The 18,497-nt window shown below is 38.9% G+C and overlaps 1 protein-coding gene across 3 annotated transcripts in view; it reads left to right on the top strand.

The window, feature by feature from the left end:
* The window catches only part of ALS2 (alsin Rho guanine nucleotide exchange factor ALS2), a 43,535-nt gene that overhangs the window by 9,433 nt on the left and 15,605 nt on the right, over nt 1-18,497 (top strand). For all 3 annotated transcript variants that reach the window (XM_080400117.1, XM_080400119.1, XM_080400118.1), the window contains exons 4-19: nt 805-1,727; nt 4,016-4,379; nt 5,219-5,387; nt 5,825-5,921; nt 6,271-6,348; nt 7,278-7,454; nt 9,154-9,325; nt 9,699-9,879; nt 11,660-11,725; nt 14,234-14,396; nt 15,175-15,306; nt 15,544-15,672; nt 16,040-16,110; nt 16,478-16,544; nt 16,818-17,020; nt 17,158-17,223. In XM_080400117.1, the coding sequence (XP_080256243.1) occupies nt 805-1,727; nt 4,016-4,379; nt 5,219-5,387; nt 5,825-5,921; nt 6,271-6,348; nt 7,278-7,454; nt 9,154-9,325; nt 9,699-9,879; nt 11,660-11,725; nt 14,234-14,396; nt 15,175-15,306; nt 15,544-15,672; nt 16,040-16,110; nt 16,478-16,544; nt 16,818-17,020; nt 17,158-17,223 (3,058 nt within the window). The remainder of the gene's footprint in view (nt 1-804; nt 1,728-4,015; nt 4,380-5,218; nt 5,388-5,824; nt 5,922-6,270; nt 6,349-7,277; nt 7,455-9,153; nt 9,326-9,698; nt 9,880-11,659; nt 11,726-14,233; nt 14,397-15,174; nt 15,307-15,543; nt 15,673-16,039; nt 16,111-16,477; nt 16,545-16,817; nt 17,021-17,157; nt 17,224-18,497) is intronic.

The raw sequence follows: 18,497 nt of genomic DNA, 5'->3' as shown, positions 1-18,497 counted from the left end.
GAAGAGAATAGGTTATTGGTGAGCCTGCTATAACCACCTCTCCTCTACTGGAGTTATGAGCTCTGGTGGGTTTTTTTAGAACTTGTTTATTTTATAATTAAAAGGGCTTTTTGCATGTGTGTTCATGCACCATGAAGGCTGTTGTTTGTGGATATGATTTACTGTTTTTCCTGTTACTGAAAACCACTGTTCATTTTAAAAATAGATTTCAACTTTTCTTTAGAATTAACAAAGTAACTTGAACTGGCATTACTGCAATCTTTTCAGGTAAAGGTGATGAAATTTTGCAGAGGCTGCAGTATAACATCAAACCCCAGTGGCAAGATAACATTTACCTCCACCCCCCCCACTTATGACCTGATAGGGCAACCTATTTTACTGTAGGGTGGCAAACGGTACAGTGTGATGGTAGATCTCTGTATGGAAAGATGTGCTCTGTACTTTTTCATGCTCACCAAGCATGGTTGTCGTTGTGTTGTATGTTCTTAAAATAGAATAGCCCAATAAATACACGTAAGATTGGTATAAAATATAAAAAGTAGAATTTTTAGTAGAAAAGCATTACTTGGTTCAACAGCGGATGCGTGCACAAGGTAACATGAACATGAGGTGTAGAACTTAACAGCAGCAATAGCAGAGTGCAGCCAGCAGCATTCACATGTCAATAGCCATAGTTTTGCTGAGCCTGGAGTAAGCTAGAAATTGGTATTTATCTGTTTATCTGACTCTCTCTTCAAATTTTTGTATTGGTTTAACTTCATCAGGCTCATGCTAGGCTTGTTTTTTTGTTTTCTTCTCTCCTAGGTGGAGAGGTCTACAGTTTCGGAAAACTGCCCTGGAGATCAGGACTGGAAGAATCATGTGCTAATAGTCCTATCTTAGAAAATACTTTGCTTGGACATCATGTTATTACAGTGGCAGCTGGCAGCTTCCATAATGGAGCCGTGACAGAAAGTGGTGTGGTCTACATGTGGGGGAACAATTCTGCTGGCCAGTGTGCAGTTGCTAATCAGCCGTGTGTGCCAGAGCCACAACCTATCAGTATTTCTGATTCTGAAACCAGTCCTCTGTTATCAGTAAGGATTTTACAGCTAGCATGTGGAGAGGAACACACGCTGGCATTATCACTAAGCAGAGAGATATGGGCTTGGGGAAGTGGCTGCCAGCTTGGTCTCATAACGACAACTTTCCCAGTGACAAAGCCACAGAAGGTAGAGCACCTGGCAGGACGTGTTGTGCTCCAGATTGCTTGTGGAGCCTACCACAGCCTGGCTCTGGTACAATGTCTCCCTGTGCAGGAAATGAAGCCTATCCCGGAGAGGTGCAATCATTGCAGTCAGCTCCTTATTACCATGACAGAAAAGGAAGATCATGTCATCATTTCAGATAGTCACTGTTGCCCACTGGGTGTAGCACTGTCTGATAACCCACCAGAAAACAACGTCTTCTGTCCCTCATTGGAGACTCTAGAAGGAAAAAGTGTAACAGGTAGCCAAAGTGAAGACTGTCAGAAACCATTTGTGGAAGAACATACGCTTGTTACATTAGAATCTGATGGAGCAAGTGTGCTTTTCAGCAGTGATGCACAGGAAGACAGTGGAATTCCTAGTCCTGGAAATATTCTGTTCCCAGAAAAGAAGGAAGTGATGAAAGAGTACTTAATCAGTTTATCAGATCACTCATTAAATGAGAGCGTGGAGAAGAACATCTGCACAGAACCTGAGCAGGTTGGTACCTAGTAACTAGCTCTTAATTTGCAACAACTCCTCTTGTATATGTGACAATGTTATTTTCACAAATGAAAAATTCTGTTAGTTTAATTTAGCTGCAGTGTTCCTATAGTTCCAAAGTGTTTCTTCTCTGATGGTTCTCAGATTGAAGTGGAAGATGTTTTTATTGTCCTCCATCCATGTTCAGTTGTAAGCCTTCTGTGTCATCAGCCTTGACAGTGCTTATGGTCTCTCCTCTTCATGGTTCAGGGTACCAGAACCACAGAAGCCAATTTCCCATTCTCTAGCTGTTTTATGGTGCATGCATTTCCCATTTGTGGGGAGCAGTAAGCTGGTACTTGTCTAATTTACTTTTAAGGTGAAACTTTATTTTCTATATGTGGAACTAATCCCTTGCAAATCTAATTTCTCAATCATTTAATTCTAGATTGCAAGTAAAGATTGCAAAGGTAAGGTTAGTGTTGACCAAAAGGCTTCTAATGTTAATCGTGTAGGAGTGGCATAAACTTATAAACAGGGATGGGAAATACCTGGGTACTATGTGTGATCTGGAAAATGGTTCTACAGCACTGTTTTGAAACTATAGCAGAACAACTTAATAAGCATCAGAAAATGATTGATACAAAAGTTCGAAAGCTGTTCCTAGCTCCCTGCTAAAATATTGCATTCTCTGCTTTTTTGGAAAAAATCTTATTTGGGGTGGGGGAAAGAAGATACAACCCAAAACCAAGTAGACAAAAAACTAATCCAAAACCTTGCAGTGCAGTCTGGCAGTCCTGCTGGATGGTTTATGGTAAAGGTAATGTCGATAAGGAAAACTGCCACTCTGTGGCCCAATATGCAGAATTCCTAGCAGAACTCTGAAAATTTCTTCTGTCATTTCAGGTGTTGTGTAGACATCAATTTCTTGTTACGGGAAGAAATTTTGCACAGTGGTTCTGGGAGATAAATTTCACAGTGCCTAATAAATAGCTGGTTTTTATTATCACCTCAGCTTGCAAAAAGAAAAAAAAGGGAGTAGTATTAAAATCAAACTGTCCAGTTGATAATTCAGCAAGTTATGTTTTCCTATTCTGAGGGAAACTTAATTCAGAGAAATAAACATTGTGTGAACACAGTTGTCCTCTCTTGTGCTTGTTGCTAATACAAAGCATTCTAGCAGCTGTGGGCCCCTCAGACTCATGCAAGAACTCCTGCCATTAGGAAATGACTGAAACGTGTAGTTTCGTGCCCCCTTTCTCAACTCCTTGTTCTTAGAGTACTGTTTTTCCTCACTCGGCTCCAGGAATAAACAAGCTTGGAACTGATTCACTGAATCTTAACACAATTGAGCATACGTGTGAAGAGCAGAGATGAGGACTATTGTAATGTTTCAGCATTAGTAAAATCCTTTGTTTTTCCTACACGAATCAAGTTTGCTTTTTCGTATTGCTAGGCATGCCTTTTAAAAATAGGAATGAAGTACAAGTAAATAGGACCAATCCTTCAGCCTAGCTTTTCACAAAAAAAGTCAGGGGTTGTTTGCCTTCTGGCAGAATAAAATGAGCTGTAATATTTATAATAGTATTATTTCCCACCATGTATTAGGTGGGAAAATGGAACTTCGCTGTCTTAGTTTTAACATTCAAACTATTTGGCAAATACTAGCTTGTGTGTTATTTCTTACCTGGTGGGTAAATTAATTGCTGTTACAGGTAGTCACGTGCTGGTACTAATAATTCCTTTCAGTCAGTTTGTCCCTAGCTGGACTTGATGGTTATTAACTAAGCTTTATAGGGATGCAACAGCAGTGTAAGGGGACATGTAGCCTAGACTGGTCTTAAGATAAACCTTGCGAAATGAATCCATAAATCACTGTTTTCCTTTTAACATATCAAAGAGAGAACCTATCTCTGTAAATACAGCGTACTTGCTGATGCTTTTTAATTGGTGGCAAAGAAGTTAGTAATAAGCCTAAAATTAAATCCCTTTTTATATCTGTTTGCAAGGATACATGTTTTTGGAGTTTTAAAAAGACCAGACCCCCACAGTCTCCTGTGGATGAGCTACACAAGTGCAACAGACAAAGTTCAGTCCATGTAGAAATGATGCTTGGTCCTACCTTAAAAAATAAGAATCTGAGGAATAGATGTACACCTTAGTATAAAAAGCTTCCTCATAATGTCTTGTTCAGTACGGCACATAGTTTGAGTAGTGAATGTGTATGTCATCATATCATCATCCTACTGTGATGTGCTGTCTGGTGTGATAGTCTTCAATTTTTTTTTTTTTTTTCCTGGTTTTAGCTTTCTCAAGAAGAACAGCTCAGTGCTTGTATTCCTGGCCCTCCAGGTACCAGCACATCTGCCTTGAACAGCTTGGTGGCCTCTTGTGCGTCAGCAGTTGGTGTGAGAGTAGCTGCTACATATGAAGCTGGAGCATTGTCTCTGAAGAAAGTAATGAACTTCTATGGCACACCTTCAAGTGAACCAGGATCTCAGTCCGGCGGCGGTGGCTCCCTAGGGCCTGAAGCTCTGAAAGACAGTCGAGAAGAGCAGGTCAGACTGGAATCCATGCAGGGCAAGAAGAGTTCCAGTTTAGTAGATATTAGAGAGGAGGAATCTGAAGGAGGGAGTCGAAGACTTTCCCTGCCTGGCTTGTTGTCACAAGGTAAAAAAGCATGTTGGGAAGACCAACTGGAAAAATTATTATAGTGTGATTCACAATCATATTGTGAAATATAGATTCACAAATCTAATCATCTACCAAAGCTGTTTATGAATTGTAAACTATATTTTAGGACTTGAAAGCAGTGGAGGGAGTGAAAACTAGCAGATGTGTGTGCTAAGAAAATCAAAAGCTTATTGGGTTTAGGAATGTTCTTTGTTGGTAAAGTAAGGTAATGCAGGCACATTGTAGTAGTCTGGGCATCTTATTGCAAAATGGTAAAACTTTCTTCTGTCTAGGTTGCACAGCAGATAAAAATCTGTGTGGCCTGTAATCCCTACTGTACTGAGCTGGTTTTGAGCCAGGGACTTAGAAATACTCCAGATCCCGCTGCCAGACTAGAAAGTTAATGACCTTCTTTCCTCATACGTTTTAGTGTTAATTGCTCTGACTGGGTACGTGGTTTAGTTCTATATTGATCTTGGATCTGAGAGGAGATTTTCGGGAGTATTGAAATCTTCTAGTCACTGCAAGGAGATAATTTCTTTCAAAACATACCTTTTTTAATGTATGGTTTGTTTTGTTTGATTTAATTAAGTATAACTGCATAGTTCTCATATGCCTGTTATCCTGTAAAAGCTGGTTCTGTCTACTTTTAGTGTATGTTACTTCTGTGTATCAGTAACCAACCTTACATGTCAGCTTTGCTCTCAATATTAAGACCTCTTTAAGAAGGCTTGATCAGTTATTTCAAATGGTACTGTTACTGTGTATCATGCAGTCTGAGTGATACATTTACCTAAAATGATGAGCAATTTTTCTATCTCTTGGCCTGTCTTCAGTTTCTCCTAGGCTCTTACGGAAGGTAGGGCGGGCAAAAATGAGGACTGTAGCTCTGACTCCAACCTACAGTGGTGAGGCTGATGCTCTTTTGCCCTCTCTAAGAACAGAGGTATGGAGCTGGGGAAAGGGGAAGGAAGGACAACTAGGTCATGGCGATGTTTTGCCAAGGTGAGATTTCTTTGATAAATGGGGTTTTTTGTTCAGTAGGTCACTAGGAAATTTTGAGTATTCAGCTTCCTCAAATTCTCAAATTTGGTCAACTGCCTTGCATTGTGTTCTTGTTCTTTTTAAGTGTTGTGATTTAAGTTCCTCAAAGTAACATATTTTATGCTGTATTGCTACTGAATACCAATCAGTTATGACTTTTCCTGGTGTAATCAGTGTGACTTTTGGTGATATTTTGACTTCATCCAAAATTTTGTCCTTCATGACCATTTTGATGTAAGCTGGCTTATTGCCAAAAGACTCTGATTATGTTTGTTTTTCTCTAACTTGTTATTGAGAAAAAAATAAAACTTCAAATTTATTTTGGTGTCAAGAATACCTCTGATAATCTTTTTTTTTCTTCTTCCCCCCACCCTTTTATGGGTTCTGGGGATTGACAGGCTTCAGCCCCTATGTGTGAAAAGCTTAGATGGTAAAGAAGTGATTCACCTCTCTGCTGGTGGCCATCATTCCTTAGCACTCACTGCCAAATCCCAGGTACAAGTGATTGTTATCATTTAATTACTTATCTATGACATAATTGTCATGTTTGTTGTTTTCTAGGTTTTTGTTTCTTTTGCTTATGAACTTTTGTTCCCATTTTTGGGAGGCAACTTGGAAGCACTGTGGAATTTTAATTCTATTTCTGCTGAAGTTCTGCATGTACCATAAACGTTATGTTTAAAGATTGCCATGACTTAATTTGTTGCATTCCATTTCTGAATGTGAGAAGACAATTTGATAATGTAGGAAGACAGTGGAAATTAGGGAAGTGCTTCTTACTACATGAATATTATACCCTTGACGTGTGTTCACACACTTGATGCTTAGCTGTATTTTTTTACAGGTGTTTTCATGGGGCAGTAATATCTCTGGCCAGCTTGGTCACTTCAACTCCCCAACGACAGTCCCTCGTCTTGCAAAGGTACTTTGTTTTTGTTTTTTTCTTCTTTCAGTCTCTTAACAAGCAAGTGCAAAGTAATTTCTAAAACTTGGCCTTGTTTATGGATCTGTGTGTTATATAGTAATAGAGCCCTTGATTTCTTTCTTACACTGTGAATACAATCCTAAGATGAGCTTATGAAAATCTGCCAGAGAATCCTTTACAAAAACACTGGGTTTTGACCACATTGAGGTTCTAAAACTGAGAAATGTGACTGGTTGTACCTTTTTGTCAGATTTCACTTCTACCTTATATTTGGTTTCTCTGACATCGATGTTGTTGTGCTGAAACTTTTAAATCCTTTGGAACACTGTTTTTATTCTAAACAATTGCATCTTTAGCTTTTGTCATTTTTAGCTTTGCTAGGCTGTGACCACATTTGTTACTTGTTTCTGTATTTCCAGAGCTGTTTTGGCAGTGGGTTTTCTGTTTGTTTTGAACTTTTCATCACATTGAGTGAATAACCACATAATAATTTTGGGGTTAGACCAGACCCTTTCCTGTGTTTGCTGGTGCTTATCTTAGTGGAAAACTAGCTGCAGAGTTTTCCTGCTTAGGCCTTACACAAACGAATGTACAGCATGTTAACTGTTCCCCAAATGTATCGATTTCCCAGTTAAATGTAGAGGGGAAAAGAGTGTCTCAACTTTAACGAAACTTGCCTGATGCCCATTTAAAACAGATTTATAATTTAAAGGCAAAAAAACAGCCATTAGAAAGAAGACTGGAAAGAAAGGTAATTTTCACTATATATGCAAGAAATTAATTTGAGACACTGAAGATGAAAAATTACTGGTTATTGCAATACTTGGCAGGTGTATGATGTGCGTGTATTGCTAGAGGAGTTAACTACTCTGCTTCCAGTTTTGGGTGATGGTTTCTAATGTCTTTTCCGTCCTTGTGAATTTCAGGTGTGTGGTGATGGTGTATGGAGTATAGCAGCAGGACTAGATTATTCCCTCTTCTTAGCAGATGAGGAGGACTTTCAACCTGGATTATATTACAGTGGCCAGGAGACAACAACAGAAGATAATTTGTATGAAAATAGCTGTACTAAGAGTCCGGTTTTGTTACTGTCCTGTAGTAAGGTGAGTGGTATTTCCTTTAAGTTAGTGCAGGCCATACTGATGCTTTTTGAAAATAGAATAGTGCTGGTTGTTCAACTAGCTTTAAGGGTTTCAAGTAAAGTGAGTGGCGCTTAACAGTCAAATCAGCCGCACAGCATATGGAGGGCAGAGAAGAGGCCTAACCAATGTCATTCTCTTCCCTGCCTGCTTTTTGGTCTTTCCTTTTGTTTGAGGGACAGTGAGGTGTTTCCAGTGTGTCTAATTTATTTCATTTCCATGTGTGTTCTGCAGAAGTGCCTTATATTGTGTTCTGTTTTCACCACAGTCTTCATGTGTTTATTCTTCACTGCTATTGCTCTTCATTTTACTGTTGTTTCTCAAATGATTGAGGGTGCTGCTTGTCTTACTCTGTTCTGCATCCTGTGCATCTGGTTCGTGCGTGGGCGGAAGGTCCCCCTGAGTGTTCTGCACCATCTCTTTCTTCCCCCCTTCCTTTCTTATGGATATAAAGGGGGAACTGAGCACAGGCACCAAAATGTATGCAAGAGAGGACATGCCCCTACGCAGTTTACTTAATCAGGCTGAATCTCATGTCTGCCTTGAAGTTGGCATGAGATAGAGGAGTGTGTACGCTTGACTGCACATCCTCTCCCAAGCTGGTTGTAGGATTTCAGACCAACCTGAGTCTGAAGTAACAAGGAAGAGATGGAGTGCGTAGAAAGCAGCTCTTTGTTTCAGTTCTTCTGGGCCTCATTGCTACTTCCCTAGATTAAGCAGAATAGCAGCTGGGGAGGAGTGCTGGGGAGAGACAGGGATTTAAGACACTGGGTCTGTGTATGTGTGTGCATGCAGACACGCACGCTTGTATTCCTTCTGTAAGATTGTTGCTAGCCATTCTTTTCTCTTGTAAGGTGACTTGTAGGTTCTGGCATATCAGAGTTGGCCTGTGGGTTGCTTGTTGAACTACTCTGGCTCAATGTTTCTAAGGAATTCTCTATTTAACAGCAAAAGAAATAAAAGAAGACATCAAACATCGAGTGTGGTGTTGCATGCGAACCAGAATTAGCGAGGAGCCACAATGCATCAGTGGCACTTGTGCTGCCCTTAGAGAAAAGTTTTGCTTCCAGCTACTGTGGAAAGCAAATACCTAGTAATACTTACACCAGTACCACTTGTGGTGTTGATAGTGATTAGTATTAGTCCAGTTTGATACTGTAATACTACTTCTTAATAAATTGGTGTCTTTCAGGTCCAGAAAGGACTACAGTTCAGAGCACAGTCATAATATTAAAGCCTTATTATTCTAACTTCCTTATTAATAGGAGAAATAGCTGTTGTAATGATATTATTTAATATCAACAATGTTGATATAAGCATGAAGTATATTGCAGTTCTGTAAGTGACTGAACTCAAGGTCTCTATCTCTTAAACTCGGAGTGGTTCTATGAGTCACCTTAAAAGATGGTCTGTTTGTTGGCTTTTAGGCTCTGTCAGTACCAGAAAATGAACAGCATTGACTATAAATGTTTCTTCTACTTTTATCATTCTTGTATTAAGCCAGTATTGAATGGATTGTTAGTTAGTGTAGGTAAATAATACTTATTTTTAGGAGCACTAAGTGATAATATGCTTTATTTTGCATCGCCCTACTTTTAAATTGGAGTGTAAAAAGAAAAATATTAAAGCTGCTGGGCTTTTCTCTCTTTTTTTCACCTTGTAGGTAGGGTACATAAGCAATGTGATAGCTGGTGGTGACAGCTGTTTGGTCCTGGTAGACAAAAACGTAATGGGATATATTGCCAGTTTGCATGAGTTGGCTGCTACTGAGAGAAGGTTTTATTTCAAACTGAGTGAGATCAAATCTCAGGTTCTTAGACCACTTTTAGGTCTAGGTAAGAAATTATTTTAATATTTTCTTTGATATTATTTTCCCTATGTTCCACAAATCTATTTATGCAATTTTTAAAAGTAATTATTAATTTTCGGGGTAAAGCTGGTGTCTTAATCTTATCCCCTGTTTGGATGAACTGGTGAAATACAGCTATAATTTGACATCTGCATTATGTTACTAGTATTTTCACTTTCCTGATTGTTTAACTGCAAATAACTTTAATTGAGCTGTATTTAGTCTAAAATTGTTGAATTTCTGATTCTGAATAATGTAGCTATGAGGTGTAATTGCTGATAAAACATCTGAACAGCACCTTTAGTAATGGGTGCTGCTCTTTCATAAGGTAAGCTAAATTGCTTTCTGGTCTGTTACAGATAATTTGGGCAATGCAAATACAGTCCAGTTGTTGCAAGAAATGGCAAGCAGGTTCAGCAAGCTGTGCTATCTCATTGGTCAACATGGAGCTTCTTTAAGTAGCTTTCTTCATGGGGTAAAAGAAGCCAGGAGCCTGGCCATCCTGAAGCATTCCAGTCTCTTTTTGGATAGCTACACTGAGCAAGTATCCAATTCCCTCTCATCTTCAGTCTCTGTAGCTTATTGACCACAACAAGCTCTGAGTTAGAGGAAGGTAGATCATAAGAAAAGCCACTTAAGTAACTGTTGTGCGAATTGTGTTCTTGCAGTTTAAAATGCAGATTAAAATGGAGATTTTTACCCAAACAAATTAATATAGTAGCAAGCTATATATTTCAAAGTCGTTGTGGAGCACGCTGGACAGCTTCAGCTTCCCTAATGTAAAAACTGCATGAACTCTTCTTTGATTGCTGCTTATATACCTGTAAAAAGTGATGTGTTCATTACTTACATTATGTTTCAAGATCCTTACTATTTAATAGAGTTACTGTGGCTAGGCTACTAAGTAAAGCTACCTTTGGAGGTTTACTGTAGTTACAAAATGCCTTTTCAGTAGTCATTAACTAAAAATTGCCTGCCAGAAAAGTGGTTCTTCTGTCCTGATAACTGCTAAACAGCCAGTATTACACCTTTCACATGAAAAACAAAGCTGCTTTAGTGCTCAGAATTAAGTCTGAATTATACTGGTTACTATTTTTATGAGCTTAATGGTTTTGGGAGTGGAAGTCTATGCAGTCCCACTGTTTGCTATCTTTCTCCTCAATAACTTTTGTAGTTGCTGGATAGTTGAATGCAAATATAGAAGTCTCATCATACTTAACTACAGGCTTATGTGAAAAATAGTGACTTGACAGGGGAGAGGGTCTAAAAATGTTCTTTCTGAATATAGTCTTGGTTACTAGACATCTGAAAATCTCTAACGGAACAAGACTTCAAGATGATCAACTTCGGTTGTTAGGCAGTTGCATTTTCAGTTTGCAGCTAGCTACACTTTTTTCTGACACAAGCACAACAGTTACCACTTCTGCTGGGTCAGTGATCTTAAGCTGTATCACCCTAGACGCAGCTTTCTTCCCCATTTGTCACATGGGTTGTTCATAATTGTAAATATGTATTTTTCTCCCTTTTTTACTTAGTCTGTGACTTCAGTTTTTCTTGTAACTTAGATTTCCAGAACTGGTTCTTATTACCCAGTTTAGAAGGGCTTCTTAATTTCTTTTTCCTCCCTGTGAGACTGAAATACTTAATTTCTGTTCTCATTGTTCCTGCCTGTCTTCTGCTTTCCCCCTTTGCTTTCTAATGCTTTACAGTTTTCTGTGTATGGCATCAGAACCTATGCATGCTCCTTGGCATGGTGCCATGAGCATCTTGCAAAGATATGTCAGGCAACATAAGTATTATCTGTTAATTGGGCTAAGCTGAGATCTCTTCCCTTGGAGAAAGGTGGTTTTTGTTGTTAGTTTTTTTTAATGGTTTTCTTTTTTTGGTAGGGAAGAAGTGAAAGTTAGAATGTTGAGTAGCAGGAAAATAGAAATTACCATCTTGATATTTCAGTCTTGAATATAATTAAAAGCTAGCAGTATTAAACTATTGAAACAGATGGCCTATTCTGTACATGCCCAAATTTGGGGGAAAAAAAGATGAAATTAAAGTTCTGTTTGCAAAGCAAGCCCTCTGCATTGTGCTAATGTCAGCAGAAACGTGGAATAGTAATGCATGTTCTGACCTCCATGTGGAAAGTGAATACTAAGTGTTCAGTAACAAGGAGTGTTTCACTTCAGTATTTTCTCAAGTACTTAGATTACTTGTATCGTAAAAGATACCACAGATCTAATTGATAAACTGTTGGAGATTACAACAGTTGCTGTTTCCAGGGGTGTTCCTACTTTGTAACTGAAGCTCTTATTCTTCCGTATTTTAGGTATTGTACTTCAGTAACAAACTTCCTTGTAATGGGAGGATTTACGCTTCTTGCAAAGCCAGCAATGTAAGCAAACCTTTACCATTTTCTGGAATTTTTGATCAACTAGCGAAGAGGTGTACTTTAAAGAATTGTGTGTGTATGTGTGTAGTAATAAGCATGTGGAGGCTTGGTCTCATTCCATCAGAAGAAGAAAAAGTAGTTTCTTCTCAACTGTGATAAAAATTTAGGTTAAAATGCTGCTGAATGAGTTCAGTTACTTTATCTTGAAGTTGATGAAAGGAGGAAAATTCATGAATTATTGTAAATACCTTGAAAGAAACATAAATAAATTTCAGATAGTGATTTTTTGAAAGGTTAGTCTTGAGGTTAAATTATCATAATCTCTTCAGTGTTTGTTAGTGTTTTATTCTTTCAGATGTTGCTGTCAAGAAAATACAGAACAGCAAATTTCTAAGAATTAGTAAGAGTAGATAATGCAAATTCATTTTAATCTGAATTCTTTAAGTTTATGGAATTGCTTTAAAATGATGCAAAAACACGTGAAGAAATGTTGTTATATCTGCTCTGCCTCTCAAGGTTGCTTGACTATTTCATGGGTAGTTGCTCTTAAATGTGAGGAAGGAATTGTGTGTTAAGGCCTGAGACATATCTATTTGAAGCTTATAGATCATAAAGTAAAGCTTTTTTCTCAGTTCAATAGTATTTTTGTCTAGGAAGTAATGACACTATGCATCTTTCACTGTGGTGCTGTGAAGTTGTTGCAGTGAGGGTATTTAACGCACCTGAGGAATTGCCAGCTTTCCTTCCTACATTCTGTAACTTGGGAGTGATTCTGTTAGAGCTGTTCATGGAGCACTTTGAACGTAGTGTAAATGATGGTGTTGGAAGTTCTCTGAAACAGCAGGGTACCAAATGCAAAGAATCTTCTGCACCTGAGGAGCAGTGCCACAGAGTGAATACAAAATACTACTGGAGAGAGAGACTGAGAATCTTTCTGCATTGGTCAAGATTTTTAGGGTGACTTACAGGAAATATTAGTTCATATAAGCTTATCTATAATCAGAACTGAAAAGTTCTGGATGTTGAAATCACTGGTACTGAATTCATCACATCAGTTGTCACTGTCAGGTGTCACAGCTTCTCCTACAGCAACCAGGGTCTCATTAGGTGAATAACACTTTTTAGGTTCTGGAACTTAAGAGAGGAGATGTCTTAGAGGTTTTGTCCTGTAACTTGCAAGGGGAAGTCAAGAATATCCTTGCTGATAATGATGAATTTCCCTGCACGTCCTCCCCAGGGGATACTGTCTTAAGTCCATGGTTAACAATGTCAGTCTTCTATGGATATCCTGCAATATGAATGCATTAGAAAGTCCCAACTTTAAACAAGTGCTGGCTTCAATAGATGTCTCTATTGTTGGCAGGTTTTTGAGCGTGTCCTCTGAAAGAGCAGATGAGCTATACTCAGTGTTAAGAATGTTATTATTTGACACTTTTCTACAAGTCCTCCATGTGAGGATCTCAAAGCACTTCAAAAATGCAAGCCATGCAGATGGTTAAATTTAAAAATTAATAAATATGGTCTTCTCTCTGAGGAAGACTTTATTCTTAAAGATTATTGAACCAAAGAGTTCTTAAATATCATTAGCAGATGTAGACAAGGTACGTTATTTTGATGTGTGAAATGGCATCTTACTAATCGTGTAGAATTCTTAGGGACCCTGCTGTGCAGTTCTCTGATCTGTTTTGCTGTCCCTGGGGCCTGCTTTCTGGGCCTCTCCTGATTCTTGCAGCTTGTGTTTTAATGCTTCCCAGCCTGATGGGCTTTAATGCAGATGTGTCATATGTGCCAGCACATGTGTGCACACAGATATGGTGAAGGAGAGGGAAAAGTAGGTTTGTTTTCCTTTTAATGAAGAAATCCTGGGTTTTGTGCTAATGCATTGTCTTCAGAACCATTTCCCTCTTCTTCTCTGAACTAGATTAGTTCCCCCTCTTGGAAATCAGACTGAGGATTGAACAGATTTCCTGCCTTTCTTTGAGGTAGGATGTAATTTTTCTAGTTAGGGGAGAAACTGGTCAGTTGCCTTGAACAGCAGGGGTGGGGAAGAGATTATTTTGATGTATTAGGGAAGTCCACTGGAGCAAAGTTATAATTCTTTCAGGCCTTCTTGTATGTGTTAGTGTTAGAAACTTACTTCTCTAACAGTAATGGGGAAGTCATTCCACCTGTTAGCTCTTCTACTAATCAAGTGTTAAAGGGGGAAAAAGGCAACTAGTTACTCTCCAAGTGGGGCAACTTAACTTTCTTCAACCAGTTTAATGACTCAGCATGTGAGAGTAGAATTAGTCCTGTGTTGCATTGTTAGGGAGCTACATGTCTGTATTAATGTATTTCCTTAAAATAAATTGGGAATAGATTAATAAGAAGCATGCATTTGCCTCTAATTTTCACTGGTTTATGATAATCCAGAAAGGGGCATTCTGAGCTCATCTACATAAAACATCACTGACGTCTTGCTGTTTTTTTTCTTCTCTCCTCCCTCTGTTCCCCAATGGTCCCATCATTTAGAGACTTCTTGAGTAAAAACCAGGAGCTGTTACAGAAACTGTCTGAGAAGAATGAGGAAAACCTCCAGCTAGTAGAAGTTCTCAATGCTCTGTTTTTCATGCCATTTGGACGACTTCATAACTATGCTAGGACTTTGCTAAAGCTTGCTACGTGTTTTGAAGTGGTAAGCTGGCTTTGTTATCTGTATCTGAACAAATAGAAAATTTATGGCTCGCAAGTAACTGTGTGAAGCAAGTGCCAGGTAACTAGAAATAGCTTAGTCCTCAGAGAAGCTACCTCAGACTTGTATTTGCTGCAGGGAAAATCATGCATATTTGTGCAGTCTGATACCACACCTGCACAGATCACATGATGGGTAGAAACTTACTACCCTGCCAGAACTTGTTTGTGTGCCTGAGCACTCAATTACAAATACGTTATTTTGATGTTTGCCTGTTGGCTTTCAGTGCCATCTGGCATCATTACTGTAGCCATCCTTGGCTGTAATACTGTACTAAAAATACTACATAGATACTAGGTAGACTTTTACCACCCATTTAGATGTATACAGTTGCATTCTTTTGAAATAAAAGATGACTAAAAGGCAGCAATAGCTACTTGTATGTTTATCCCACTAAACATTTAAAGTATTACTCCTGCAATTATTAGCACTACTTCTGCTACAGCTTGTTAAGCTGCGAGAAGGTAGGTTATGTAATTGTATATAAATCATTCTCCTCTTACGTTCATGGAACTCTTGTATTTTAAAAACTCTCGCCACACCAACAGAACATGTGACCAAGAAAATAACTTAGCCTGCACTGTTACTTTATTAACCAGAACAACTGTCATGCATTTGGTGCTGATTTAGCAAAATGAGCAGTTGCACTGCAGCTTGGTTAGTCGTGTTGGTACAGGTGTTCAGAAACACTCTCAGGTTTGTCTTACCTTATGCCCTATAGGCATCTCCAGAATACCAGAAGCTACAGGATTCTAGCTCTTGTTATGAGAGCCTTGCTGTCCATCTTAGCAGAAAAAGAAAAGAAGCAGAATACACACTGGGCTTCTGGAAGACCTTTCCTGGGAAAATGACGGTATGACAATTGTCTGTCCTTTAGCAGCTTGAATCTCTTGTGGTTAGCGTTATACCCTATGTCTACTACTGGTGCTGCTGTCCCAGTTGCACTTCTCGTATTTCTGATTTATGTTGCTACAGTACTTTTAACTTTAGAAAGGTTGGGCCTTTTTTATGAAAGACAAATAGCACTGACCTTAAGACATGATCAGTGAGAAGTAAGCTTCTGTAATTTTGTTTTTAATCCTGCCTGTAGGATTCCTTGCGAAAGCCAGAGCGTCGTTTAATCTGTGAAAGCAGCAATCGAGGGCTGTCCCTGCAGCATGCTGGAAGATTCTCTGTAAACTGGTTCATCCTCTTTAATGATGCTCTGGTGCATGCTCAGGTAAGCCAGCTTGTATCCAGGAACAAAACCTTTTCTGTGCTTTAAACAACATGACATTTTTCATATAGCGAAGATAAGGTTTTTGCACTGTTCACTGCAATGTTGCTTGAACACTTAAAAGTGATTTTTTTTTGTGTGTGTGTGTTTACAAATGAATTTGAAATGATGTAATGTTTGATGGCTGTTGCCTGTGCCTGGAGTAGTTTCTGTTGGCTGTTTCTTGGAGCAAGGTGCGTATAAGGAGCCTGTAATGCTCAGTTTTCCCTAGTCCTCAAAGAAAGGGGAGAAAATGTTCAGAAAAAGCATGGGGCAGAGGTAATGGATCAGTACCCAGTGAAGTTTCCCTTCTCCTTCTCCTTGCCTACAGTTCTCAACGCACCATATTTTTCCCTTGTCCACGCTGTGGGTAGAAGCTCTTTCAGAAGAAGCTGGTAATGTGTGAGTATTCTTGCTTGTGATGCTGAAATAGTCAGATATCTTGGGAGGGAGGATGAGCATTTTGTAACTGGTTATTGTAAACGAGGCACAGAATAGGCTGGATGCAGTCATGTCTACTCCTCTTTCTGGTTTTGGAAAACTTAGAGTCTATTTCTGTGTCTTTAAAAAAATAGTTGTATCAGTATCTGAAAGAATAAGGTAGTCAAGAGGGAAGCAAGTAGTCTTTCATACTCCTTCACTGCTGACTTTAATGTTAAAGTGAATGCTAGGTGGGGTGGGGGAGGGAAGGTAAAATATTCATGCTCTAAAAACCTTGCCTTTTTCAGGATGAGATTTCACTGAACTATTTCCCCCCTCCCCTGTGTAGGAATGGATTGAAGATAACAACACCAGAAGAACAGCTTGTTCTTGTTTCTTCAACACCCCAGGAAAAGGTAGGCATATCTACAAATTTTGTATGGCTTCAGTGGTATGAATGAGTTCTTCTCTCCAACTGTGAGACCAAATAGGGAGAGTTGTTACCTAAGTGTTCACCGAGGAGGAAGCCTTCCTGCAACCTGGTATGCAGCTTAACTGTACCCTGTGCTTGCCTGTAGAAGCGTTCCAATTTATAGCACTATACTGAGGAGTGCAAAAGGATATTATTGTAGTTGCTGTAAATGCAAAGGTGTTAGCTAAATTCTGTGATGAGACACTTTCTGTTTCAGACCAAGTGGCTGAGGGCAATAAGCCAAGCGGTGGATCAGGCTCTTAAAGGGACTTCTGACTTAATTCTATATGGAGCTGGTGGGAATGTGCCAAGACAGGAACCTCCTATTTCTCGCAGTGCCAAATACACCTTCTATAAGGACCCTCGATTTAAGGATGCTGTCTATGATGGGAGATGGCTTTCAGGGAAACCCCATGGCAGGTAAAAGCATTTCAATGTAACAGCTGAAAACAAAATGAGGTGGTTGCTGTATTAGTAAGTAGGCTCACTCATAAGAGTCATGTGGGAAGTGTGAACTGATTGTCTTACCCACGTGTATGGCTTTGCATTTTTTCCAGAGGGATCCTAAAGTGGGCAGATGGGAGAATGTATTCTGGGACTTTCCGGACTGGGCTGGAAGATGGGTAAGATCCTCTCACTATTTGTGGAGCCAGAGGGCAAGAAATAGCTTTTGTTTTAGGAGGTGATAACAAAAGCTTTTTAATGAAAGGTTTTGCAGTGAATCTTCCTGACTTATAGATATATCTTGCTAATATAAGCCTATCTTGATATATAATCTCCCATTTATCCAGAGATATGGTAGTTACCTTTACAACAGACTCCGCAATTATGTGATTAAGACCTTGCTCTGAAGCAGAGGAAGCCAACTGAAAAGTCTGCGGTGGATTTTGTGTTGTATAGCACAACATATGTATTTTTTCATATATGTATATATTAACTTTTTGTGTTGCAATGTTTTTTTCAAGAGTTCTGGTGGATTTTTATCTTGCTAGAAAATGCAGTGTCTTTCATACAGTGTAGTGATGTATCTTCTCTAATGTTTTTCATGCTGTATTTCTGGTAGAGCAAGGGTTTAATAATTCAGGAAGGAGATAACAAGAATCTTGAATTGAGACTTCAGGATCTGGGTGATGAAAAAACTAAAGGGAGTATGTGATCCTGATGATTAAGATGACTAGTACAGAGGAGTTCGAAAATAGGATAAACAGAAGTTCTAAACATTATCAAGTTCCGAGGTGAACAAATAAGACCACTCAAAAGTAACTTAATTTATTACACAGCTTTGAATTAACCTATGGATTTCATTGCTACAAATCTGCTTAGGGCACTCTTGAGGTTAAGAGGTTAACTTCTTTCCAGAGGCATTTTTTAATGAATCTTGTGAGCAGACATGTCTGTACTGGGCAGGATAAAAATGTGTGAGTAGTGCTATTGGCTTCCAGATGTATTTTCAAAGTATTGAGTTGAAAGGGAAACTGAAATGTGGTCTAGCTGGAGACAGCTTTTTAAAATGTGCCTTAGCTATTGGTGTAGTATTGAACTATAAAACCAGGTTAGAGCCTTGGTTCTTTGTAATTTATACTAAGTGTAACTAACTTTGATGATTTTAGGGTTATTGAAGATGGAAATACTGCAAACAAGTCCCCACGAGAAATCAGTGTATGGGTATTTAGCTGTAATTGCATGCTATAGTCTCAACACTTAACAATAGTAACGTCTTGTTGGGGTAGGCATGCTCTCAGGAGAACATTTATGGCTGGATTTTAATCTCCTCAGAAGGTGGAAACCAATGAATAAGTTGTGTGTATCATTCTTTTCAGGCATACTGAAATTGTGCACAATTTTGTGCCACTGAGCATAATTGGAAGCTAACTTTTTTTTTTTAAATACTATCTGT

Source organism: Falco punctatus (genome assembly GCF_963210335.1).
Source record: "Falco punctatus genome assembly, chromosome: 8".
NCBI lineage: Eukaryota > Metazoa > Chordata > Aves > Falconiformes > Falconidae > Falco > Falco punctatus.
This window is presented reverse-complemented; position numbering and strand designations above follow the sequence as displayed.